Source organism: Sus scrofa, chromosome 1 (assembly GCF_000003025.6).
Source record: "Sus scrofa isolate TJ Tabasco breed Duroc chromosome 1, Sscrofa11.1, whole genome shotgun sequence".
NCBI classification, from domain to species: Eukaryota; Metazoa; Chordata; class Mammalia; order Artiodactyla; family Suidae; genus Sus; species Sus scrofa.
Window position 1 is genome coordinate 14,903,555 of NC_010443.5, and position 26,681 is coordinate 14,930,235.

Below are 26,681 nucleotides of genomic sequence, written 5' to 3' on the forward strand. Positions count from 1 at the left end.
TTAACCCACTGAGTGAGGCCAGGAAAGGAACCCACATCTTCATGGATACTAATCACGTTTGTAACCTGATGAGCTGCAACAGGAACTCGTATATTCTAACTAAAGGGGCTCTCAAACCAAAAAGGTTGATAATCACTGATAGAGATTTTTTTTTTTTCTTTTTACAGCTGCACCTGCATCACATGAAAGTTTTTGGGCTAGGGGTTGAATAGGAGCTTCAGCTGAGCCTACGCCACAGCCACAGCCACATGGGATCCAGTCACAGCTTGCAGCAATGCTGGATCCTTAACCCACTGAGAGAGGCAAGGGATCAAACCTGCATCCTCACGGATACTAGGTTGGGTTCTTACCCCACTGAGCCACAACAGGAATCCGTGATAGAAATTTTGTGCACTGACACAATCCCAGAAATATTCCAAATCCCAGGAGGCTCTGTGGATGTGGTCGAAAAGGATGGTTAAGTCGTTAAAAGTGCAAGTAAAATAAATGTGTGATGAACATCACAGCAGTAAAAAGCAAAGTCAGGTGAAATTACAGAAGAAAAATCCATGGCATTTAATTAGATTACATTTATTTAGATAAATGAATATTTGCCCCCCCAAACAGAACTAGGAATGAAATATTGTCTTAAACAAACGAAACTGTGAAGCTCGAACCTTCCCTGAAAACTAAAATTTCCAGCCCTTGACTATCTGTAGTCCCAAACATCAAAGGAAAATACCAGAACAGAGGATCTCGTAACCCAGTGAGGCGGCAACTTACGTGTCCATCAGCAAAAGGACCTGAGGGGAAACATTTTATATTCCTTAAGGAATGGCAAAGAGTTTACAAGTCTTGCATTGCTTCTATTGTACATGGCTCCAAGGTAATGCCAAAAATAGCAAAATGTAGGCACTTGCTCCACTTCTGCAGCGTACATTTGATTACCATATACTTTACAAATTAACAGCAGCTTCAGAATTATAATACAGAATTGTACTTCGTGCTACTGTTAACAGCATCTCCTCTCATTAATAAAACAATGTTGCTTAACAGACACAGGCACAGCGCTGGTACAGAAGAAATCCAGGGCACATCTAGAGAGCAGTCAGGAAGCAATGACCACTGCAAAACCAACTGTGATGGCCAGAATGCCCTGACCACCTGTGTTCAGAAGAGACCAAATACAAAAGGATGACGTGGTAGGATGGAATTTAACCGCCCCCAAATGTTTACCTCGAACCACACAAATCTTTCATCTGTTCAAAATAGCACAATGTTCTTCTTGTCCTCATAGTCAATATTTGGAAGTATATTGAAGTCCTTAACCATGGCTATCATCTCTAATATTTAGCTGACCTTGAAAAACTGACACCAGCACTTGGATGTTTTTTAAAGTCTCAAGTTGGCAAAAGAAACAAACATCTTTAGATCAGAGTAGTTTTAAATTTGGGGATTGTAAAGGTTAGTCGTTAAGCACTATTATATGGGAGAATCACTCCTAAAAAGATATTATCTGTGTTTCAACTATAAGGCCATATGCTGTTATCCTGAGGGGTCTTGTTAATACAGACAATTTTTTTTTTCTTTTTTGGCCATCCTGCGGCATATGGAGTTCCCCAAGCCAGGAATCAGATCTAAACTGCAGTTAGGACCTACGCTGCAGCTATGGCAATGAAATATGACCACCCCCTTTTTTTATTGTAGTCAGATTTGTTGGTTTAAGAGAAACTGCTTTCCAGTTTTAACAGCAAACTGTCTTTCTGCTAAAAGATTATTCTAATTTTTCTAAGATGTTATGCTTTAAAATAATTGAATTGGCAGTTGGAATTTAAGTTCTCAAACTGGAGTAGTGAGCATTAGCCAAATTTAAGAAGCATATATACCAGGCCAGTTCTACTGGTGAAAAAGGAACTTTGCTGTAGGTAGGGGGCTATTCTTTGTGTGGCAATTGTCTGACAGCATCCTTTATGATGCATATCCTCAAAATCCTTTGCATTTGCATGTGCATAAATCATGTGGACCCTTTAAAAATGTTTCCAAGATTACTTGTTAGACAAGGCATTTTTACTACTAAGCCTCTTAAAAATTTATTTCTAGAGACATTTGCCCTTAACAGAGATGAACAAAGAAAAGTGATTTTTCAGGAAGGCACCACCAGATGGTAGCATTGTACCAGTACCCTCAATCTGAAAAGCCTCCCGTATGTATTTCAGAGGATGCCTCTGGGCCTAAGACGTCCCCTGAATGCCAGCTCAAGCCGGTGTAGAGTGGTGACATCAGGTAGAGACTGCATTAGAAAGTTCTAGCTTCTCTGCTTTTAGAAAGCACTAAACATGAATCCCAGGCTTCCTATTATCTAATAAATCCAGCAAATCTATGTGAAGCAAATATTTTATTTAAATCAGTTGTCAAATCACAATTTCTCCAAATGAACATAATGCTACATTGTTCATAAAAGCGTGGGCACAAATATGGCACAGACACAATCCAGCATCCACCAAAATACCATTTGTAGAGAACCTGACTCATTTCATGCTGTGTGTGAATGTGGTCCAGCATATAAGATAGACTCAAAACAGTCAATTCTTTTCTTGATAACATGAAAAACATTTCACTACATTGCCTCAAAATGAAGCACACTCATCTGTCCAAACAACCATAACAATTAGGAGGAAGACTTCAATTTAATCTGCTACTGAAAAAACTTCCTTCCACTGGGGGCTAGAAAAACAATTTCCTAGGAACAATGGAACATTCTGTATGCACTCCCCCCACCCCAAAACACTTATTTTATGGCGTACGGTCCATAATAGGAAAGTGACCAATTTCAGAGCGATATTAGACACGGACCTAATCCTTCGTGAATTTTAAAAATAGGAAGGGTAGCTTCTGATCAGGAATGTTATTTCTAAGAAGCTCTGTGTTCACAGGTTGTAACTGACACAGAAAGCTTCCTGAAACTTCACCGTGGCTGCATGCCCCGTCGTGTACTATGCGATACAAAAGGAATGCACTATACTGTCCATTTCCTTAAACATCAAGAGAAAAAAAATATACAATAGATACACAAGGAGGGTTACTTAAAACATACATATAAATACATAAAGAAGGATACTCCAGTTTGAGAAGCAGAACTAGGTATTGCCAACTCCAGTTCCAGGCTAATTGAGGACCTTAAATCAGAGACATTATAAAGTACCGAGGGGAAACTCGAGGGCGGTGTTGGAAAGAGGGAATGTTAACTGGCTATCGCTCCCGATGACGCCTCAGGATTGTCGGGGGGCCTTTAGCAAGGAGAGCAGTTGCTGGGCAGGGGCTTCGGTTCTCCAAGTTCTGAAAGATGGGTCTTGAGTCTCGTCAGCAGCGTTCGTTTTCTTCTACGTGTCTTCACATTCTGGTCTTGCGAATACACAAGGGTAACTGCGGAAGGAAGTCAGAATCCCAAGTCAGTAAAATCTCCTTCTCTTCCCACATTTAGTCAACAACGGGAGAGTTGTGAACATGGGCTGCAGCCCGTGCAGACCCTAAAACCAGTTTAACTCTGTGAGGCGAGGGGGGTGCACAGTACAATGTGCTTTGCTACCTAAACATACCCACTGCCAGGCTCATCACAAGCACTGGAATTTTTTCTTTCTTTTTTGTCTTTTTAGGGCCACACCTGCAGCATATGGAAGGTCCCAGGCTAGGAGTCGAATTGGAGCTACAGCTGCCGGCCTGCACCACAGCCACAGCAACGCCAGATCTGTGCCACGTCTGCGACCTACACCACAGCTCACGGCAACACTGGATCCTTTAACTCATTGAGCGAGGCCAGGGATCAAACCCACGTCCTCATGGATACTAGTCCGGTTCATTAACGCTGAACCACAAGGGGAACTCCTGGAATTTTTTTTTTTAAAGCTTGTTACTGCTGCTGGAAGAAGTCCATTTTTCCCCCATAGAGCTATAAGCTAAATTTCAAGCAGTAGCATACAAACCTATTTTGGACTTCTAGTTATTAAAAAAATTCAATAAGCTAGCTGGTGTGGTGCTGAGTGAGCAAAACACATTTCTTATGTCTTTGAGCCAAACACACACAAACCCCATGCTCGATCGCAGACACACAGGGGCCCCGTTATTTTCTTCGAAAGCAGTCACACTGGGGGTAAAATGAAGTCATTACTTTTAATGATAAGACTGAAGAGCAGGTGGGAAGTTCCTGTTGTGGCTCAGCAATAATGAGCCTGACTACTATCCAGAGGATTCGGGCTCGATCCCTGGCCTTGATCATTGGGTTAAAGATCCAGCATTGCCGTGGGCTGTGGTGTAGGTCACGGATACAGCTTGGATCTGGCATTGCTGTGGCTGTAGTGTAGGCTGGCAGCTGTAGCTCCGGTTCAACGGAAGAGCAGGTCAATGAGAAAAAGGAAATTAACCTGGATCTCCTAGTCTGACTGAAGGTTATTTTATTTCCTCAGAAGGTTCTGCATAAAGCCATCATTCGTGGAATGCCTGCTTCCCTCGAACAAATCTGCCATCAGACGGCAGAAAAGAGGGGAAAGGTACTTTAGAAGAAAAGGAAGTTACTTACATGATGTTTTAGGATTCTGTGGGTTCAGGTTTTGCCGGTTCCTTCTCTTTGTTCTGTGTCTCCTCCTGTGTTTGTGTTCTGATCTCTTTTTCTGACTCGCTCTGCACTTTTTCTTCCTGAAATTCTACTTCCTGGCCATCTCCCTTCTCTTGCAGTCTGGGTCCATGTGTATCTGGGGACTCTTTGCTTGAGCCTCCCGAGGCCTCAGCATCTTCTAGGGCTGAAGTTTGGCTGCTGGGATCATCAGTAGCATCACCTTTTTCACCTTCTTGGGATTCAAACTTCTCTGTTCTTTCTCCAAGCCGGGCACCACCATCATCTTCTGGCACAGACTCTGTCTCTCTCTTTCCCTCCGATGGGAGATTTACTTCTTCAAGCTGCTGGTCGTTTACGCTGGAACTTTCTACCTGAGTGGCCACCACCTTCTCTGATGCTTCGGTCACATCTTTGGAAATATCTGGATGCATGTGTTCCCTAGTGCTCAGCCCAGACTCCTCTTTGGCTGCAATTGTTTGTGTTTCATCCGGTGTGGAGGCTTCAAATTGGCTTTCTTCTTTTTCAATTTTCTGCCCTGCTTCCTGGCTGTCAGTTTTCGTCAGTGGAGCCTGGGTCTGGAAATCAGTGGCCGTGTCTTCGGTGCTTCCCAACCGGTCCACAACTGTCTGAATTACGTTCTGCACGAGTCTGCAGCTCTCAGTCTCAAGTTTCAAAATCTCATTTTCAGCCTTTAAATCTTCCTCTCTTGTTTCACTCGCTCTGCCTTCCCAAAGATCAACCTGCTCTTCGCCTGCATCTGACTCCCGTTTCTGTGATGTGGTTTTATCTCCTTCCAGGTCGGCGCTGATGCCTTTTTCAGGAGTAACAGCTGCTATCACCGGCACTGATTCTGCCTGAGACTCAGTCCCTGTAGGCACCACATCTTCACCCCGCTGAGCAGGAGCATCTTCCTCTTTTTCTGAGGATTTTTCTTCTGGTACGAAATGTGCACCTGCAGATTCCAGCGTTTCAGCTGCTTCTAAAATCTTGATGGCTTCTCCTAAGACCTTCTCCTCCACTGCTGCTGCTGTTAGAGCTAAAGATGCCTCAGCACTTTGAACATGAATTTCTGTGCATGCGGCTTCCTTGTGAACGAGCAAAGCACTTTCTTCAAAACTGACAACTTCCTTTTCCCCGTCTATGTCGGTTACGTGAACTGCCTGAACCAGCTGCTGACTGAGCTCTTCACCTACGGTAACAGGTGGTTTGAGCTCAAGTTTCTCTTCCTTCACTTGGGTGGGCTCTGCTTCCATTTCCTCCCTTTCCACTTGAACTACCACCTCTTGCTCCACTGGGGCTGGAAGAGACTTGGTAGGACTGTGGAGTTCCATAGTATCATCCCTTTGAAATTCAGCTTTTTGGGTAACTTCATCCTCGAGGGAAACTTCAGTTATCTTTTTTGGACCGATGGTGATTTCCGTGTCCGCAGACATGGCAAGTCCTTCGACCAGTGGTTCTTCTCTGGCCTCCTCATCGGCACATTGGCTGCCCTCTTGAACCCCCTCAGTCTTTGAAAGGATGGGTACAGACTCCATGGTTACTTCTTTCTCCGTATGTTCCAGAATCTCTTCCACTTCTGCACCCTTTTCTTCCTGGCACTGAAAATGGGAAGGTGCTGGAGGCATCTCTTTGAGGGCAGGAACGGCCTCGCCTTCTGTGACCTGGGATGTGGGACCAGATGCAACCGCAGCATCTTCGTGGATTTCCATGATTTTGTCCTGCTGGATTAGAGTTGGAGCTTCAAACTCTGCTACTGGGGTGCTTCCATTGGTCTCACTGTCTGTGAGGGTTTCAGCTGAGTCAGGAGCCATGGCCTGTCCTGGCACAGTCTCTGATTTTACCCCAGCTGCAGTTTCAGCTTGACAAGTGGTTGTAAGCTCACGGGACTCTGCGCTCTCTGTGCCTGGAGGAACTGGTTCCGAGCTTTCTGGGGTGGCCTGGACAATCTCCTTCCCTTGTGGCTCGGGTTTAGTTTCTTGTACGAGTGCTTCTGACGCTCTGTCCGTCACTTCCTTCAGATCGAGTGCGTGAGACTCCTCTTCTGCTTCTTCCAGCTTCTCCAGGATTCTTGCTTGTCCTTCCTGGGTGGTCTGGATGGTGCTGTCCAGCTCTCTGGTGTCGGGCAGCTGTGATTCTTCTCTCACTTTTTCTGCAACCGCCCGCAGCACCTCTTGGGTCCGCCTCTCCTGGTCTTCCACGTCGGGCTCGCCGCCCTCTACCTCCTGAACCGGGGTCGCCTCCTCCGTGGTGTCTGGTGACTCGGTCAGCTGGGAAACAGCGGAGACCATGTCTGTGGTCTCCTCCGCACCAGAGGCTTCCGTGGCTTCCTCCGCACGAAGCGCCTCCGACGTTTCTGCAGCTGTCACCGCTTCGGAGGCTGGTTCCACTTCACTGACCATTGTGTCTTCGCCAGCCTCCCTGCTCTCTGGCAGCGTTTTGGCGACGGGTGGGGTTTCCTCCGTGCCGACTTCACTTTCAAGCATCTCCCCAGTGGACGGTTTGGCTTCGTCGTCTTCTGGTTCAAGAGGTTCGGTCACGGAAGCAGAGATCCAAGAAGGCGCCCTTTCCTCTGCGCTGCTCATGGCCCTTGTTCCCTCCACGACAGTCACGGTCACCGTGTGAACCAGGCTCCGACTGAGCTCCTCTGACACATCCACAGCCACCTTTTGCTCAGGCCCCTCCTCGCTCTTCTGGGCTTGCTGCGCCTCGGTTTTCTCCCTTTCCACGGCATCGTACTCGGCCAGAGGTACCACGGCCGGGACGTCAGAATCGTCCTCGTTGACCTCCGATGGCCCTGTATCCTCGGTCGCGGCTTGTTCTTGTTTCCCGTCGGACCTTTTCTTCCTTCGCCCGGGAATAAACTTCCTGATTGAAACCCAAGACTCTTCTTTTCCCGGCTCAGCATCTGATGCTGAATGTTCTACACCAGAGCCAGCTACAGAGTCTTCGCCTTTCTCTTCCATTTTTGACTTCGATTTTTTTCTTGCGGTGACTAATCGTTTAAAGGACTCCCAGGTGGAGACGCCCTCCCCTTCGGTGGGGCTGCCCGCCTGCTCGGGTGAGGAGCTTCCTGGCGCCTGATCGTGCTCTTGGGAACCAGCAGGGGGCGCCTCTGGGCCCGTGTCCTTCTCTCTCCCAGCTTCCTCAGGCTTTTGGCTGTCACCTCCGGGGGTCTCGGCCCCCCTTCCTCATCGGAAGAGGATGCTTTTCTTGCTCTTTTCTTGGATGACCCCACACAAATTAAAGCTTCCCAGGACACGGAGGTGTCAACCTTGCGCTTGGGCTCTTCGGGTTTCGGCTCCTCTCCGTTTCCTTTCGCCTCTTCCTGCATTTCGGAGGCTGCGCTCTCCGTGGAAGACAGGGTGGCGCTCTTGACCTTGTCCAATTCGTCCTCCTTATCACTTTCAGAAAGCCTTCTCACCCGTTTCTTGGGCGTCACCATCTTTTTGAAAGATGCCCAGGGGGTCACACCTTCCCTCTTTTTCTCTCCATCAGAAGTGGTCCCTTCCTCTGTCTCCGCGTCCTGGGGGGCCTCGGCTACGCCTTTCTCCAGACACGTGATCTCCTCCGGTTCTTCCGGGGACGAGGCCGAGCTCTCACCCTTCGCTTCGTCGGGGCTGTCGGGAGACTCTGCAGAGGCTGGATGCTGCTCCCCGGACTCGTCATCTCCTCCTCCTCTTTTCCCTTTCTGTTTCTTTCCAGAAAGCTTTTTTAAGCCAGTGCTTGTGAACAGTTTTTTTAAAGGGCTTCCTTGCACCTTAATTCTCTCCTGCGAGGACAGCACCTCCGCCTCGGTCACAACGCCCTCGGGGGGTGTGGGCGGCGCTTTCCCCCGGCGGCCGGGGCCCCTGCGGCGGCAGCATCTTCCTCCGCCTCCAGCAGCTCCTCCGCGGGCTCGTCTGCCTCCGGCAGGTCAGCACTGGTGTCCGTGGGTTTTTCAGGTGACGCGGCCTCTCCTGGTTCTTCTTCCTCGGCTTTCGGCTCCTCGGCGTCCCTCTCTACCGTGCTCACGTGGACTTCCGCGACGATCTCTACTTTGTCATCAAATATTTCTGTTGCTAAAGGGGCGGGCTTCTCTGCGGGAGGTGCCTGGACTTGCTCTTCCGGGGGCAGCTCCACTTTCTCATACTCCGCCGACAGCCTGGCCTCCGGGGCGCTCTCGGTGGCCTCTGCCGGGGGTGGCAGCTCGGAGGGCTCTTGGGTCGTCTCCGTTTCTTCTGCGTCTGCTTTTTCTGGCTCTTGTTCCTTTTTCTTCTCGGAAGCCTCCAGCTCGTCCTCCCTCGGCTTCCTGAAACTGGTCTTTTTGCGCCAGCCGGCCCAGCCTTGGGTGAAGAATTTTTTGAAGGGCGATGCGGTTTCGCTGGCCACTGGACTGGTGGGAGAGTCCGGAGATTTGGTGGGTTCCTTCTCTTGCTTTTCTTCTCCGTCTTCTTTGCCTTCCTCGGCGGCTTGGCCAGACTGGGAGATCTCCGTGCGACTCTGCTCCCGTCTGGGCGTCTCTTCGGGTTTCTCGGTGGACTGTTTCAGTTCACTTTCCTTGGGGGTCGCGTCCCCCATCTCCTGGCCGGGCTCCGGGTGGTCCCCAGCGCCGTCGGACTCTCCTGCCCCTTCTCCTTCATCCTTCTTGACGGTGAGGAGCTGCACCGTGTCAGACTTCTCGGTCTTATCCTTTTTCACGGTGAATTTGAAGCCGACAAACTTAAACACCTTCTTAAAGCCCACGTCGTTGGCCTGGGGCTCCGCGGCCTGTGTCAGCTCATCCAAACTGCTCTCTGATGCTGGGAGCTGCTCGACCACCTCAGGCATTTCCTCCTGCCCATCCTTGGCGTTGTCTTGAACCACCGCTGAGCTAGCAGCCATCTCCTTGTCTGACTCTTTTTCACTCACATCTTCAGACTCTCTTTGTCCAACTATTAACAGAGAGAGAGAGGTGGAAGACAGAAAGGGGGAAAAGGATTATTAATTCAAGGAATTAAATATTTAAAAAACCACAGCCAATGAATACTTTCTTGCACATCAGACAATCCCAAAATCAGGTAAGGGTCTTACCACTCTTTGCAAATCTCAATAGATTGGGCAGCTTTCAAATGACCTTTAAAAATTCAGGAGTTCCCACTGTGGCTTAGTGGTAACAAACCCGACTAGTATCCATGAGGACTCCGATTCCATCCCTGGCCCCGCTCGGTGGGTTAAGGATCCTGTGTTGCCTCAAGCTGTGGTGTAGGTCTCGGATGTGGCTTGGATCCTGCGTTGCTGTGGCTGTGGTGTAGGCTGGCAGCTAGAGCTCAAATTTGACCCCTAGCCTGAGAACCTCCATATGCTGGGGGGGCAGCCCTAGAAAAGACCAAAAAAAAAAAAAAAAAGGAATCCATCAAGCTTCAGAGATCACTTCCACTTTATAGGAAATATAGGGTTGGAGAAATGAAGCTAAATCAGTACCTAGACAAATATAAGAGAAAAGCATTCCATGTAATATCTACCTGGTCTCTTCAACAAGTCCCAAGGGCCAGTGCTTCCTGGGGAAATTCTGGGCTGGGTCAGGGAAAATACAAAGATCATCTTATTGTGACAAAAGAGGGTGCTCCAGTGCTGCGGGGGTGGGGTGGGGGGGGTGCATATCAAAAGGACACAGGAGCCAGCTTAAAAGGGCTCCTGCTGGCCAAGCTTTGAGGCATAAAAAAGAACAACGACAGAGATGGGTTATAATACATTGAATAAAAATAGAATCTATGAACCAAGAGTGATACTTCTAACACAACACTAAATCACCTATATTTCAATTTTTTAAAAAGTGATACTAAAATAGTAAACAGGAGCAGGGAATATTTCCTTATGAAAAAAGGTATTCTCTTTCAAATTGAAGGTTCTACCGCATCAAGATTCATGTATTATTTACTGAGGACAAGTAAGAAAAAACAGTTTTTTCTTTCATAGGCAGTTTTCAGGCTCTTCCCAAGCCAAGGTAAATAGCTGTTCCGCCTTGAAAGCCCATTATCTCTAAATGTATTTGTATCATTCATCAAACAATTCACTTAAATGAAATTCTAATAGAAGCAGGTTTTCTCTTGCAGTTAATTTGGGGAGGGGAAAGCTGTGTTTTAGTTCACTTCATCTGTAGGGCCAATTGAACCTGACTTTGTCACTTGCTTAGAAAAATAAAAATAATTTCTCATTATGTAAAATAAATGCCACACTGTTTCCTGGGCAGCCTGGTTACTCTTTTGAATGTGGGCATAACTGAATGCGTTTGGAACTAGCCATTTGGAAACAAACAAACAAAGACAGGAGGTAGAGGAAGTTTTTTACGGGCAAGACTTGGAAGCAAAGCACGTAAATTATTTGACTGGCTATAGCTTACGCAGTTGCCTTGTCTGGGAAAGCCTAGCTGGCTGTTTATCGATAGACTTAACAAAAATCACATTTACTAAGGTCATTCTAACAACTCAGTCAAGGATCAAGAGATGCTAAAACTGTGGGATGAGATTGCCAGCACACCTACGGGTTTAAAGCATCAGTACGCAGATGACTTCATTTCAAAAGGAACAGCTTCCTCCTCAATGGAGAAACCTGCCAGGTACCACCTTAACCAAGTGATCAGAAGTGACATCTCCAATAATGTGACAAAGCTGTCATCGCGCTTCCTGAGTGAGGGACTGAAAAGTTCCCTAAATCACCTACACAGGACTCTTGACAAAAATGTTTAACAGAATTGAATTGTGTGCAAACAGATAACAGTGCACACTGAAGAACAGTCTATAAAATAACTAGCCTGGTCTGATCTAGCAATGCTGCAAAGGACAAAAATCAAACAGAAGCACAAATGGGTTGTGTACAGGTAACTTTCCAGTTTAAGGAGAGAGAATGGGGGGTGGAGGGGAGAGGAGAGAGAATGTGGTAAAATATCAATAATGTTGAATTAGGTCAAGTGTATACAGCTGTTCATTATATTTTTCTGTAGGTTTGAACTTTTCAAATTGTTGGGGGTTAAAGAAGCAAGTCAATACGATTTACTCAAGGGCGAGATTCTATGCTAAATTAAAAAAATTGAAGAAACAAAACAACCAGAGATGTCAGGAATGGTCCCGGGTTGCATATTCATGAGGGCAAACCAGCGCAATGACATTTTGGGGTCTTCTTGAAATGATTTATGATTTGAGATTAGATGAGATGAATTTTTACTGAAAAAGTGGAATGAAATGAAAGGGTAGAATTTTTGGCTGAAGAAAAGCAGATTACCAAACAATACACCATGACCTTGTTTTGGTTTAAAAACCTCTCTCTCTCATTTGAATTTCTGATTTTCTAATTAGTATTGCTTTCTGTGATAAACAAAAAAATCAATTGAAAGTGACACACAAAAAGGCCCTAATAAAGTTCTAATAATATACTTAATGCCTATTGCAAAAAATGAACCTTAATAATTATACCCCATTTTCCCTACCAATGCTTAGAACATAGCAAGAAATATTTGCAAGAAATAGTTGGAGGAGTTCCCATCTTGGCTCAGCAGAAACAAATCTGACCAGTATCCATGAAGACACAGGTTCAATCCCTGGCCTTGCTCAGTGGGTTAAGGATCCAGTGTCACCGTAAGCTGTGGTATAGGTCGCAGACATGGCTCAGATCCCCAGTTGCTGTGGCTGTGGCTGTGGTGTAGGCTGGTGGCTACAGCTCCAATTCAACCCCTAGCCTGGAACCTCCATATCCTTGAGTGTGGCCCTAAAAAAAAAAAAAAAAAAGGACAAAAAAAAGAAATACTTGGAAATACAGAAACAATATGTATCTCCAAATCCGTAAGTTCCTCCAGTTTATATAACCTTATTTCCACCTGAAAATAAGTTTATTCTTTATGTGAAATATTACAAACCTGTGACTACAAACTTCCATTGTACACTGGGCTTCATTTTGAAACTGAAGCCTGGAAAGTTCACTGAAAAACTGTCCAAAGTACGACCCAAGGGAAGCCCAGAGCCTGCATGCAGAGCCTTGTTTGAACATGCCTTGTATCTTGCTCTGAGTTAGCCTAAAGTCCTTTTTCTCCAGCTTTCTCTAGTCTAACATCACCAGCTTTTTAATATTCGCAGGTAAAACCTGTGATCATCTGGGCCTCCGCTGCTGCAGAGAGGCAGGAAGGGATATGGAGGAGGTGTTCTGGCCCCACGTGCTGCAGTGGCGGGCAGGACCTTGGTCTGGTGACAGTGCCATAGCTGTCTCTGTAAGAGTTTTGGCAATCAGCCACTTCTCCTTTTTTTCTAACTGAGGTCAACATCTACAATAGCATTTTAAAAAGATAAAAATACTGAGTTCCCATGGTGGTGCAGCAGGCTAAGGATCTGGTATTGCCAAAGCTTTGACCTGGGTCACAGCTGCGGCTCAGATTCAATCCCTGGCCTGGAAACTTCCATGTACCATGGGTGCCACCAAAAAAAAAAAAAAAAAAAAAAAAAAGGGAAAAGGAAAGAAAAATAAAACTGACCTGAACACTTTAGATAGAGGAGATCTGAAGAAAAAGCAATTCTATTACTTCGAAGTACTCCCTTCTTACAGGGTACTTTTCCCTTTTCCATTAAAAAAAAAAAATCACTTTAACAAATCTAGTTAATATGTGCATGCTGAAGTATTTAGGGCTGAAACATACTGATATCTGTAACTTACTTTGAAGTGCATAAAAACGACATAATATGCATGCACTCATGAATGGATGGGTGGTTGGAGGGACACGCGATATGGTAAAATGTTAATTATAGAATCTGAATAAATACACATATATAACATTCGCCATGGAATTCTTTCAACTTTTTCATATCTTAACTTTTTTTCATAAATAAATTAATTTGGGGGAAAAACTCCCCAGGTGATTAAAAAAATAACTTGGCATTTCTTTTTTTTTCCTTTTTTTTTTTTTTTTTTTTTTTGGTTTTTGAGAGCCGCACCTGTGGCATATGAAGAAAAAAAAAAAAAAAAAAAAAAAAAGAAATAGCAACAAAAACAAAAAAAAAAAAAAAACCAAAAATGCACCTGTGGCATATGGAAGTTCCCAGGCTAGGGGTCAAATCAGAGTTACAGCTTCCGGCCACAGCAATACCAGATCATCTGAGCCAAGTCTGTGACCTACAGCACAGCTCACGGCAATGCCGGATTCCTTAATCTGCTGAGCGAGGCCAGGGATCGAACCCTCAACCTCATGGTTCTTAGTCGGATTCGTTTCCATCATGCCACGATGGGAACTCCAAAAAAAAAAAAAAAAAGACTTTGAAATACACATTTGTGACCAACTTTAGACTTTCTAAACAATAAAGGAAAAGTTATGACCCACATTAACAGAGGCAAATATCCCAAGAGAAAGAAAAATCCAAACACATGTGATTAGATTTGTCCAGAATATTCAACCCTGATATTCCAGTTAGAGTTTTTTGGGGACACTCTCTCCCCATTATTTTTTATTTTTTCTCCCCATTATTTTTTTAAAGTATCTTAAAAGTATGTATTAATCCTGAAATAAGAAGAAAATGCTACAAGTTTCCATTTGTTCCTATTTTAAACTAGCTTATATTGTTAAATCTAAACACTTCTTAAAGTGCATTTCTACGAACTACTTCATACAAGTTTTCCCAGTTATAAAGGCATACTCATGAGAGAACTTTCCATAAACACTTCTAATGCATGGCAATAGATGTGACCTTTTTTTAAAAAATGGTAGATGATATCATTGGAAATACACTAGAGAAAAAAGTCAAGCCCCAATAATAACTCTATTCTACTAAACTTTTACTAGTAATGCACACATATATAAATTAAATTTCCTGCCAGCAAGCCCGAGGTAAAAATACCCATAAATTAACTTCTCTAGAAACCACTAGAAAATGCAGAGACATTTTGCTAACATAGTGGGAGAAAGCAGGTGTTATACACGCTATTTTCTCTCCATGCTCCAAAATCTGTGCTTCGATGTGAAACACTTTTTAAAAACTCTGGGGTGACTGGAATGTTTACAGGCCAAACTCAGGAAACAAAGATGAGCAGCTGCCAACTGGCAGAACAAAATAGCCATTGATGGTTCTGCTACAGCTTAGCAATACTCAGATGACTGCTTTGTAGTGCTCTATGGCTGAACCCATTACCAAGAATTTAGGATCGCAGGAACATTTTAAATCCAAACCGGTCAGATGGTCTGCGGCCTCTTTCTGACCTACGTAATCCTTCGGAGCTGCTACTGTCACAACAATCTTCCGGAGGGGGCAGGGCTCTGCTGGCCGAGGTGGCACCTCTGTGCTTCGTGTCTAAGGCTGGACAAACCCCACTCCGCCCTGATCTCCACTTGCCTTCTGCACCAGCCGGACCTCTAAGAACCTTATGGAGAGGTCCTGCTTCCTAAAATACCCCTCTGACCCCGTAGGAAGCTACTTGTCAAACATCCCTAATGGCTCCAGCACCTAAAGAACAGTCTTCTAAACGATCTAGCCTGGCAGTCAAGGCCATTTAAAAATGACATTCTAACTTATAAGCCAGTTTTGCACACTTAGGCTTAGAGGTACGTAACTTGCCTCAAACCACGTGCGACCTTGTGGCTCCCGTCTCAGCTGGGAACAGGAGGCAGGGAAGCCCAGATTCTACTTCTCAGATTTCCCATCACCTGGCTACGTGCTTTCGTGATGGGGCCCGCGTAGCAAGGGCCGCTTCATCCTGTTCTGCATTCCCGCCCCCTCCCCACCCGACCCCGTCCCCACCCCGTTTGCTCGCCTGCCCCCGGGCTCCCCAATGGGAGTAACTTTCTGACCTTGGCTAAATCCTTGTGGTTTTCTGAGGCCTACATCATCTAAAACCTAGCCTCCCGCCGACCCCCTGGGCAAAGACCTTCCCAGGTGACCCCGCCCCACACAATCTATCCCACCCCCCTTTCAAGACAACGTCTTCCCAGGTGGGTCCCTTTCTGGCAAGAATCAACAAGCAGCCTTGCGGGGGCAGAGGATCCCTCCGAGACCGGAGGGTCTGGGCCCATGTTGCACGGGCCCCAGGGGAGCCTCAGCAAACCAGAGGGTGGCTCTGCAGCCAGCGTGCTCCTGTGCCCGAGTCCGATCCAAGCAAGGGCAAGGAGGAAGGACGGAAACCCACACACCCCTCTAGAGGACACGTCGGGGCGCTCCAGGCGGTTCCGCCCGCCGGGCCTCGGGGCGAACGGCCGCTGGGGGGCGCGCGCTACTCACAGCAGAGGTTACTCCACCAGGGCATGGCGCGCGCCGCCGGCTGGCAGGGGCAGCCCGACAGAGGCCCGGGAGGCCCAGCCTTCCTCTCCCCGCTGCCCCATCGCGGGATGGAGACTGGCGGCCGCCCCCCTAGCCGCGCTGCTGACAAGGGCGCCCCCTAGGGGCCGCCGCACGCGTCACAGAGGGCGCAGCCGCCTGGACCGCGAGCCAGGAAAAGCTCTGGGGCCAGGAGCATCACCGCCAGGGGTCCCTCTTCCAAGCGAAGGAAGCACACTCCAGGCCGAAAAACCAGCCAAACCTCACTGCCACCGCGTTCCTGAACTGCATCTCTCTTATCCCCACAACATTCCATCTAGTCGTTGATTTAAAACCCACCTTGGTAGTTGTCTTGTGCGGCAATGGTTAAGGATCCGGCCTTAACGATAGGAACTCGGATTGCTGCTGTGGCCCAAGGTCAATCCCAGGCCCCCGGAGCTGCCGCACATTGGGGGAATTGCCTTATAGTGGCCCAGGGCACAGCAGGCACCTGTGAATGGGCTGGTTTAGCTCCAAGTGCTTTAATTTCCTGAGTGTTAGAACAAGAACTGGGGACCTCCTGCAGGTCCCCGTTACAAAGCTATCATTTCCAATCATAGAGCCTCAGACCTGGAAGGCAGAGGTCACCTGGTCCCTCCAAACGGTCTACAGAGGAATAAACTGACTTCAAAAATGGTTGTATACGGGGGGAGTTCCCTTCGTGGCTCAGCAGCAATGAACCCGAATAGCATCTACATGGGCGCAGGTTCGATCCCTGGCCTTGCTCAGTGGGTTAAGGATCCGGCGTTGCTGTGAGCGGTGGTGCAGGTCGCAGGCATGGCTCGGATCCTGTGTTGCTGTGGCTATGGGGTAGTGGCAGCTACATCTCAGATTCAACCCCTAGTCTGGGAACTTCCATATGCTGTGGGTGTGGCCCTAAAAAGACAGTCAATCATTAAATCAATCTATCTATCGATATTAAAAAATGGTTGTATGTGGGAAATACAAAATGATACAGCTACAGTGGGGCAGTTTCTTGCAAAACTGAATATTCTCTTACCATTTGATCCAGCAATCATGCTCCTTGGTATTGACTCAAATATCCTTGGTATTGACTCATACCCACATGGGTATGGGTGGAAAACATGTCCACACAGAACCTGCACAGAGACATTTCTAGCAGCTTTAGTTCTAACTGCAAAAACTTGGAAGCAACCAAGATGTTCTTTATTAGGAGAGTGGATACATGGACTATGGTACATACAGGCAATAAAATATCCTTCAGCACCAAATGCATATTACTGAATGAAAGAACCCGATCTGAGAAGGTAGTATATACTGTATGATTCCAACTGTATGGTATTCTGGAAAAGGCAAAATGTGGGGATAATAAAAAAGATCAGTGGCTCAGTGGAAACAAATCCAACTAGTATCCATGAGGATACGGGTTCAATTCCTGGCTTTGCTCAGTGGGCTGGGGATCTGTCGTTGGCCTGAGCTGTGGTGTAGGTCTCAGGCAAGACTTGGATCCTGTGTTGCTGTGGCTGTGCCTGTGGCCAGCAGCTGTAGCTCCGACTGACCCCTAGGCTGGGAATTTCCATATGCCGTGGGTCCAGCCCTAAAAAAAAAAAAAAAGACGTGTTGGGGTTCCCATTGTGTGTTAAGAACCCAACATAGTGTCTGTGAGGATGTGGGTTTGTTCCAGCAAGTTGCAGCTCCGATAGGTCTCAGGTGCAGCTCCGATTGACCTAGCTGGAACTTCCATGTGCTGCAGGTGGCATTAAAAAAAAAAAAAAAAAAAAAAAAAAAAGGAGTTCCGTCGTGGTGCAGTGGTTACAATCCGACTAGAACCATGAGGTTGCAGTTCGGTCCTGCCTTGCTCAGTGGTTAACGATCCGCGTTGCGTGAGCTGTGGTGTAGGTTGCAGATGCGGCTCGGATCCGAGTGCTGTGGCTCTGGCGTAGGCGGTGGCTACAGCTCCGATTCGACCCTAGCCTGGGAACTCCATATGCGCGGAGCGGCCAGAATAGCAAAAGCAAAAAAAAAAAAAAAAAAAGCCTGTGTTGTCAGAAGTGGGGAGGAGGAAGGGAAGAAGAGGCAGGGCACAGGATTTGTTGTAGGACAGATTTTCTTTTTTAGGAAACTACTCTGCATGAAACACCGATGGTAGATACATATCATTATACATTTGTTCAAACTCACAGAATGTGCAATAATACAAGTGAAGCCTAACGGAAACCATGGACTTTGGGTAGCAATGATGCCAAGGCAGGTGTATCGATGGTAACAGATGGACGACTTGGGGTGGAATGTGGACAGTGGGAGAGGCTGTGCGTGTGGGGGGGTAGGGAGTGTATAGAAACTCTCTGTACTTTCCACTCATTCTTTCTCTGAACTTAAAACTGCTCCAAGAAAGTATTTTTTAATGGTAAACACAAAGTTAGTCTTTTTAAAAGAAAAATAAACTCCAGGCACTTTTTTTTTTTTTTTCCTCTTTAGGGCCGCACCCATGGCATATGGAGGTTCCCAGGCTAGGGGTCTAATCGGAGCTGCAGGGGCTAGCCTACCCCACAGCCACAGTAACGCCAGATCTGAGCTGAGTCTGTGACCTACACCACAGCTCAGGGCAATCCCATACCCTTAACCCACTGAGTGAGTCCAGGGGTTGAACCCACATCCTCATGGATACTAGTTGGGTTCTTAACCCCCTGAGTCACAATGGGAATTCCTTCCACGTACTTTCAAAGCATTAAAATTCTTATTCTCCATACATCATTATAATCTTTTATAATTTGTAAATGCCACTCATGACAAGAAAAAGTAGACATGTCAACTCCCGCACTTAGAAAAATTGCTACATGTCTGCTGTGGAGAGCAATCTGAATTCTACTTAAGTGTAAAAAGTAGTTTTTTCACGGTTACAGTCATGCTTTTTTTAAAAAAAGAAAGAACACATATCTTACCCACCCACTCACAGATAATGATTCAAAAGGTCACCTGAGTATACCTGCAATTTACATGATATTGTACATCAACTAATCTTCAATAAAAAAAAGGTTTTTTTTTTGTCTTTGTAGGGCTGTACCCGCAGCATATGGAGGTTCCCAGGCTAGGGGTGGAATCGGAGCTGTAGCTGCCGGCCTACACCACAGCCACAGCAAAGCTAGATCGAGCTGCATCTGCAACCTACACCACAGGTCAAGACAACACTGGATCCTTAACCCACCGAGTGAAGCCCGGGGTCAAACCTATAACCTCATGGTTCCTGGTTGGATTGCTTCCACTGTGCCACGACAGGAACTCCCTAATGTCTTTTCTTTCTGCTTCATTGTTTCCCTCAGAACAGAAATACTTATTTTTAATAGCTTTTTACCAATTCCAACAGGAATCTATATGAATCGTAGAAGATAAAAAAATGCGGAAGGAGTTCTCTTATGGTGCAGCGGGTGAAGGATCCAGCATTGTCACTGAAGCAGCTGGGGTTATTGCTGAGGCTTGGGTTCCATCCCTGGTCCAGGAACTTCCACAGCCAGAGGGTGAGGCCCCGCTCCCCCCAAAAAAGACAAAGAAAACCGTAAAATTGGGAATAACATCCGTAAAGACAATATCCAGAGATAATCGCTATTAATACCTGTGAGTACTTTCCTCTGGATAAATTATTTGCTATTCAAAACTATGAGAAAGTGGGAGTTCCCATCGTGGCTCAGAGGAAACGAACCTGCCTAGTATCCATGAGGACATAGGTTCAATCCCTGGCCTTGCTCAGTGGGTTAAGGATCCAGCATTGCCTTGGTGTAGGCTGGTGGCTGCAGCTCCGATTTGAACCCTAGCCTGGGAACCTCCATGTGCCACTGGTGTGGTCCTAAAACAAACAAAACAAAAACTATGACATAGTGGCTGCATAATTTAGTTTTCTGTCACCTTGTTTTTAGACTACTATTGTTGGTCCAAAATTTTCCCTGTTTTGGTGGTGCCTGTGGTATGAAGAAGTTACCAGGCCAGGAATCAAAGCCTTGCCACAGCACTGACTCAAGCCACAGAGGTGAAAATGCAGGATCCTTAACTGCTAGAGAACTCCGGGTCCAATTTTTCATGCTCACATGCACGTGTATAAAATCATTGTCCAAATCTGGGGAGGAGTTTTTGATCAGAAGAGGGCAGTATTGAGCAGCCTTCAGCTCTCCAGAACTGGAAGCCTCCAGACTTTCCTAGACCTTCCAGAGCACAAGATGCTGCAGAAACCCATTAATATGTAAAGTTGAGATGCTCTTTCAAAATCCATGAGGTCGAATGCCATGTGGCACCTGTTTTTACCTCTCTGACTCCCAACATAAACGGTTCAAGAGGAAAATGGGCATTTTGAGATAGCTTCCTATCTGTTCTCTTTTTGTTTGCGCCCCATATAAAAATTAGATCTTTTTGCCCCATTTTGGACCAAGCTAAAGTCAAATGTGGTCAAGCCCTTCTTTCTGGATGGGACTCCCTTTCTCACCCGCCCTGCTGTCCCATCCCAACTGTACACAGCACAGCAAAATCACCCCCGTGTTTCCCAGGTTCTGGCTGAAGGCAGAACCTCTCAGCTCAGACCAGGATCCTTCCCACGCATGTTCCAGTTACCGGTTAGCAGAGCGCTTTTCAAAGGTGCTTCTGTGTGCTGTCTGTATGCAGGTTCCGAGGGAGTTGAAAGATCTTGGCTTGGTGAGCAAAGAAGGTGGCTGTTAAATGCATAGAAGAACAGCCAAAAGACAAGGGGTGGCAGAGAAGAGGGACCATGGCAGCTGGTGCCAGGAGGCAGATGACAATGGTGGAGAGGCCTTCCCAGAAAGACAGTCCAGTGTTTGCCTGTTTGGACTTGGCAGGACACAATCCAGTCACAACCCACAATTACCAGCGGTCGCTAAGACTTTCACTTTTACATGACTTCAGAACCTCCTCTGCTCGAGTCTGACACATCAGTTCCTTCTGGAGTTATTTTCTGCCTCCGATTTGTCCAATTAGATTGGAAGAGGAGGAGTTCCCCAGTGGCTCAGCAGATTAAGGAATTGGTATTGTCACTGCCATGGCTTGGGTTCGATCCCTGGCCCGGGAATTTGCACATGCCTTCCCAAGCGATGGGAAGAGGCACGTCAAAAAGCTTTCTCATTTAAGCATCACTGATTGGGAGATACACTTTCTTGCTTCCCAGAAAGTCCTTCCGCAAAATAACTGGTTTTAGGGTGGGCCTTTCTGACACAGTGTATGATGGTCACTCATGCGAGGCTCTGAATTATCCAGCCATTTTGCAGAAGGCTGCTGTTCATCCCCCAAATCTCTCATACGTAAAGTCCAAGCGTGGTACTCACAGTCACTGAGGCTAGAAAATTGTTCAGCTAGAAACTCCACACTCTCACCAGGCATCAAAGTTGGCCAAAAGGCTGGGAAAGGGAGTCGGTCACGGTGTCGGCTGGGAAAGGCTCTAGGAGGCAGGACCGGCAGATACGTTCATCCTGATGCAGTCCTGCTTGTCGCTGGTCCTCTCCCCACCCCACGGACACTTCAAAGGGCGAGAAAAGACTACAACACAACGGTCCTCATACCCATCAGCAGCTCCCCAAACCCGGTCTTACCTGGTCCTTGCTTTGTGTCAACATGTTTTCTACTCACAACCAGGACTGGAAGCAACATCATGCAAGCCTTGCTTCATAAATAAATTTCAGCATTGGAGTTACCACTGTGGCACAGCGCAAACGAATCTATCATCCATGAGGATGCGGGTTCCATCCCTGGGCTTCCTCTGTGAGTTAAGATTCCAGCGTTGCCATGAGCTGTGGTGTAGGTGGCAGACGCGGATGGATCCCGCATTGCTGTGGCTGTGGTGTAGTCTGGCAGCTATAGCTCTGAATGGACCCCTACCCTAGGAACTTCCATATGCCTCGGGTACAGCCCTTAAAAAAAAAAAAAAAAAAAAAAAGCATAAATAAATAAGTAAAAATAAACCTCAGCATAGAAACCAAATATTTCTCCCCCCCCCCTTTTTTTGTCCTTTTAGGGCTGCACCCTCAGCATATGGAGGTTCCCAGGCTAGGGCCTGAATTGAAGCTGTAGCCACTGGCCTACACCAGAGCCACAGCAACATCAGATCCGAGGCGCATCTTCGACCTACACCACAGCTCACGGTAATGCTGGATCCTTAACCCACTGAGCGAGGCCAGGGATCGAACCTGCGTCTTCGTGGATGCTAGTCAGATTCGTTTCCACTGAGCCAGGTCGGGAACTCCTCTCTTCCCTCTTTCTGGGAGAATATTCTAATCATTTGCTTTTGGAGAGAGGGTCTATCTGTTGGAAACATTACTTGGAAAATTAAAAAAAAAGATTTAAAGATGACATGGAAAGTGCTTTCACGCCCTTAATTTTTCTGCACGTGCTCTAGAAGGAAGGTCTTTAAGGGTGAACGTGTAGCTTCAGAGATGCAGGAAGGATAAAGGATGAAGTGACAGTGCAGCTTCTGAAGTTGTCTCCTCACAGCAAAGGCCCTGAGTAAGCATTTTATTGGTCTTTATGGTTTTTTTTTTTTTTAAGACAAATGAAAAGTCTCCGTAAAGAAAAAGTATGGAGAGTGAAACAGAGAAGAAAAGCAACAGCTGGCAGTACATACTTTCTGTCACTGTAATTTCATTTTTAAAAGCAAACTATCCTCAGTTACGATATTACAGGAAAACTTTTATCTTTAACAGGAATAATCTGAGTTGCTGAATATATTAAACAGCTTAACAAGCCCTTTCCAGGCTAAAACAAAACAAAACAAACAAAAAAAAAACACTACAGAATATTAATGAAATCAAATACATGCGAGAACAAATGAATAGTTATATCTTTCGTGATGTCAAAAGAACCAAAACTTGGACATTTCATGGATAGAAATCCTACTTTGGCAGAGACCTGTCAAAGCTTTTTCCACGTAGAAGTTATCTACTAAACTATGTTATCTGCAGATAAATGTCCAGTTAATCCCAATTTATAATATCAATCATAAGAGATCTGTCATGTGTATGGGCGAATATACATTTTCCTTGTGAAAATACAGTCCCCCACCTCCCCACTCTCCAAGGATCCATGATCCCAAAAGGTTCAAGGTCCTGTCCTGGATCCTGCTCCCCATGCAGACAGCCTGCCCGCAAGCTCCACAAAACTCAACAACCACTTGTGGGTCCAAAAGCTGCAAGATCGGCTTTCTTTTCTCACTCTTCCAAATACTTCGAGATTACACGATAATAGCATGATTTGTTTTCTTTTCCTTTAGAGGTTTAAAAGAAAAAAGAAAACTTTTAAGGAATATGATAGATTACAAAATGTTAATGTTTTTATCCAAACGTAGCTGGGTCTGCCAGAGAAACAGTACAATGTTGCAAACAGCTATGACACTGATTTTTTTTCAGCGTAGTATAACCAGGGCTCTCCAATCCCCACACACATCAGGACGGCTTGCTGTGACATCTGGAACTGGTTAACTTTCCCCCACGATTTGCAGAACTGTCCTGGAATTTTTCCAGGAATTCTCCACATTCTAAATCCATCCGTTATATGCTACACACCCAACCCACGCTCCTTGTTCCAAGGCTCATCACCCAGGACACCTCCAAAGAGAGATGTGTAACTGGGGCTAAAACCCAGAGAAGCAAAACCCTGTACAGGAGCCCGAGGTGAGGGGCAGCATCGGCCCCGGCCTTGACCTGAACATCCTAGCACACACGTGGGCCCCACAGACCCAACATCAGCATCTTCCGTGTGAGAAAGAGGTCCTTTACGAGCCACCCTGCAGTTGTGAAAACACCGAGAGCAATGGCGTTTTCCTGATCAAAAGGAGGTTAAACCATCACTTTTGGCAGGATGATTGTGGAGAATAATGATACCAACCACTCAGAGCGGGCATTCAGCATGTGGCAGTACCTGGGCCAGAGCTGTGAGGGTGTCCATTTCACGTCGCACATGTCCCCTGACAACCAGTCTGCAGCCTTGGGGGTGGGTATTTTTTTCCATCTTGTACAATGAGATGCGTAAGTGCGCTGCCAATAATCTAGAACTTGCGTGAATGTTGGAGGATTCTTCTGTCCCCGTGTACTTGGGAGACAAAGAATACTGTTGCCCATTCCTCACGTTACTCTGCATTTAGTCTTAATAATACGTATGAGTTAGGGGGGAAAAAGGGAAGGTATTTTCCTAATTCAAAAAGGTTTTTGTGTCGTTGGTGCTGGCACACTGTGGGGAAGGGGACACCTCTTTCATCATCACGGCGTCCAATGACTTACTTTCTAGTTGGAAGATGGAGTTACTGCTAACGGGACGTGAGGGAAAGACTTCAGGAAAGGCGACAATATGTCATGTGAATAGAATCCATCACACGGGAAGGTCTGCTGTATTCGTTGCAGGGGGTGGTGGCTGCACGGGCTCTGGGGAGGGGAGAGTGATGGCCACTATTAAGTGACAGCTTTCCCCTGCTTTAAGAAAGGAAAATCCTTCCTTGAGGAGGTCTACAAAAATGTCGTCAATCCCATTCCCTGCCTATGAATTGGGAAACTGAAACACACTCCTCACATAAGGCGGTCCTGCCAAAGCAGCCAGGAGCAACTTTCCCCTCTACTATTTATTTATTCATTTGTCTGTTTAGGCCATGCTGTCGAAGGTTCAGGGCCAGGGATCGAACTCTTGCCACAGCCGTGACCTAAGCTGCAGCACGGATGACACCAGGTCCTTAGCCACTGTGCCACCAGGGAACTCCCCTCCTACATTATTTAAACAGGCAATCCCGAGGCACAAGAAACCTTGGATACTCAATTAATCTTTAACGCCAATGTTAAAAGCCTTTATTGCTTTTCAAGATTCTGACCAACTCTTTAAAGACTATTGATTATAAATCTTCCTGATCAGAATCACTTGTGGAGGGGAAAAAAATTGACCGTGGAAACTCCTTTTTCATATTTACCTCTTCCATTGCGAAATGTTTACTTGCTATTAAGTTTCTGAGTGTAAGATTTCTGAAGATAATATGAGAAAAAGAAGGTTTATGGATGTATGGCTGGATCACTCTGCTGTACAGCAGAAGTTGACTCAACACTGTACATCCAGTATACTTTAAAAAGTTAAAAAAAAAATATTTTCTGCACACTTTCTTTTCACCAGGAAAATGTACCACATTTTGCTTCATTCTTCATATCAACATTGTAATAAAAATAAAACTGAGAAAGCAATCGATCTCATTACTTAACGTTGCCTTAAACAGCCGACAGCTCTTCCAACTGTTTCTGTTCCTTTATCAGCCCATTAGGATTATAGGAACCAATTTTTTCAAGCCTCCTCAAGTATTCCACGTTTGTTAACTCTTAAATTTCTGCTTAAAAGGACCACCCTCCCTTCCCATAAGAAACATGGCATATGATGAACTCATCAAAGAGCAGATATAATAAAGATTACACTGGACACAAAAAGCGCCCAGAAATAAAGTCATGCATGGTCATAGAGGCCCCACTCCCCAGCTGTAACACCCCCAAACCACACCCCCAGGCAGCCTCAGTCAGGGTTGGGCACTTCTTTATCTCACTCCTAGAAAAATGAATGATCTGAAAAAAAAATGAAAAATTTGGGGGTTTTAATTTTTAAATTTTGCGTAGTCTCATCATAGTTTCTAGGCTCCGTGTAAATTTTCACCTCAGGCAAAAGGTAGAAAGGCCAGTCCAGGAAACTTGGGGAAGGAATTTTAAGACAATCTCAAAGTAAACAAGCTAATCTATAGGAAGTGAGAGGTATTTTTAGTTTTGCTCAACTTTCACATTCATTAAAAATTCCAGAGGCGGATGAGGCTTTGCAGAAGCGATTAGATTGAGAACAATTTTAAGTCCAAGAAATTCTATATTGCACTTTGAAGAAAACACGTGTTTATTTGGAGAACAGCAATCTCAGATATTTAGAGAAGAGTTGGTCTAATAAAAATCTAAATTAGCAAATGAAGCTTAAATTTGATGGGGGGAAAAGGCAGAGAGGAGGAGAAAGCAGGCAGGTTCCTAAGATTTCCAGCTACAGTACAATTGCATGAAAAGATCAAATGACAAGCGGGAGGAGCTGAGAACTTTCCACAAGTTTGCTATCTGTAACTTACTAGCTAGAGGTAGGTATTAAACCTTATCACTTACACTCAGCCAGATTACTAGAAAGCAAGCTGAAGACCTTACTATTCACTGCCTGACCGCTGCTGACCTTAGTTACTGATTTTACAGTAACGATGGCTTCATAAAAACTACCGCTTAACACTTGAGTCCCCTAAATCGCCAAGTGTTCCTTCGTTGAAAGTTCCTAAGAAGCAGGTCAACAGCAGAATTTACCTCTTTTTTTTTTTTTTTTTTTTTTTAATCACCACAGCAAGCGATTTAGGTCTTCACAACCTATTTTCAAATTCAGTCCAATCTAACATGTGTCTCCTGGGCCGGCGCGGCTGCTTTCCTCTGCCCGGGGCAGGGGTGCGACCCTTCACAAAATGCATTCCAGGTCTCCCCTGGGCAAAGTCAGGAAGATTCCAGCACAGGCCAAGAGAAAACCAAAGAGAGAATGCTCTTCTGAGCCAAAAGGCAGCCCCGGGGGGAGAAAGAGATGCCCCATCCGGATGTCCAGCCGCCGCCCCGCAGCCTCTCCCAGCCCAAAGCAGGTGACTCCACCTGCCGTGGAGGGAGAACACTACAGACCTGGCTCCCGCCTTACCTGTGATGGTGACGATCCCCAGCATCCTGGACCGGCACCTCCCAGGCGGGAGCGACCGGGCCTCGCCCCCTCTGGCGCTTGGCTGAAGCCCAAGGGGGTCTTGCTAACCCGCTGCGGTCTCGCCGGGATCCGAAAGAACGAACCGCCCA

At 46.1% G+C, this 26,681-nt stretch overlaps 1 protein-coding gene across 1 annotated transcript in view; it reads right to left on the bottom strand.

Annotated features, from left to right (window-relative positions):
• Positions 555-26,681, bottom strand: part of AKAP12 (A-kinase anchoring protein 12) — a 112,908-nt gene continuing 86,781 nt past the window's right edge. Inside the window, 4 exon segments of the mRNA XM_001927265.7 lie at positions 555-3,402; positions 4,553-7,757; positions 7,760-8,404; positions 8,407-9,498. Of these exon segments, the coding sequence (XP_001927300.5) occupies positions 4,561-7,757; positions 7,760-8,404; positions 8,407-9,498 (4,934 nt within the window). The 3' untranslated portion in view covers positions 555-3,402; positions 4,553-4,560.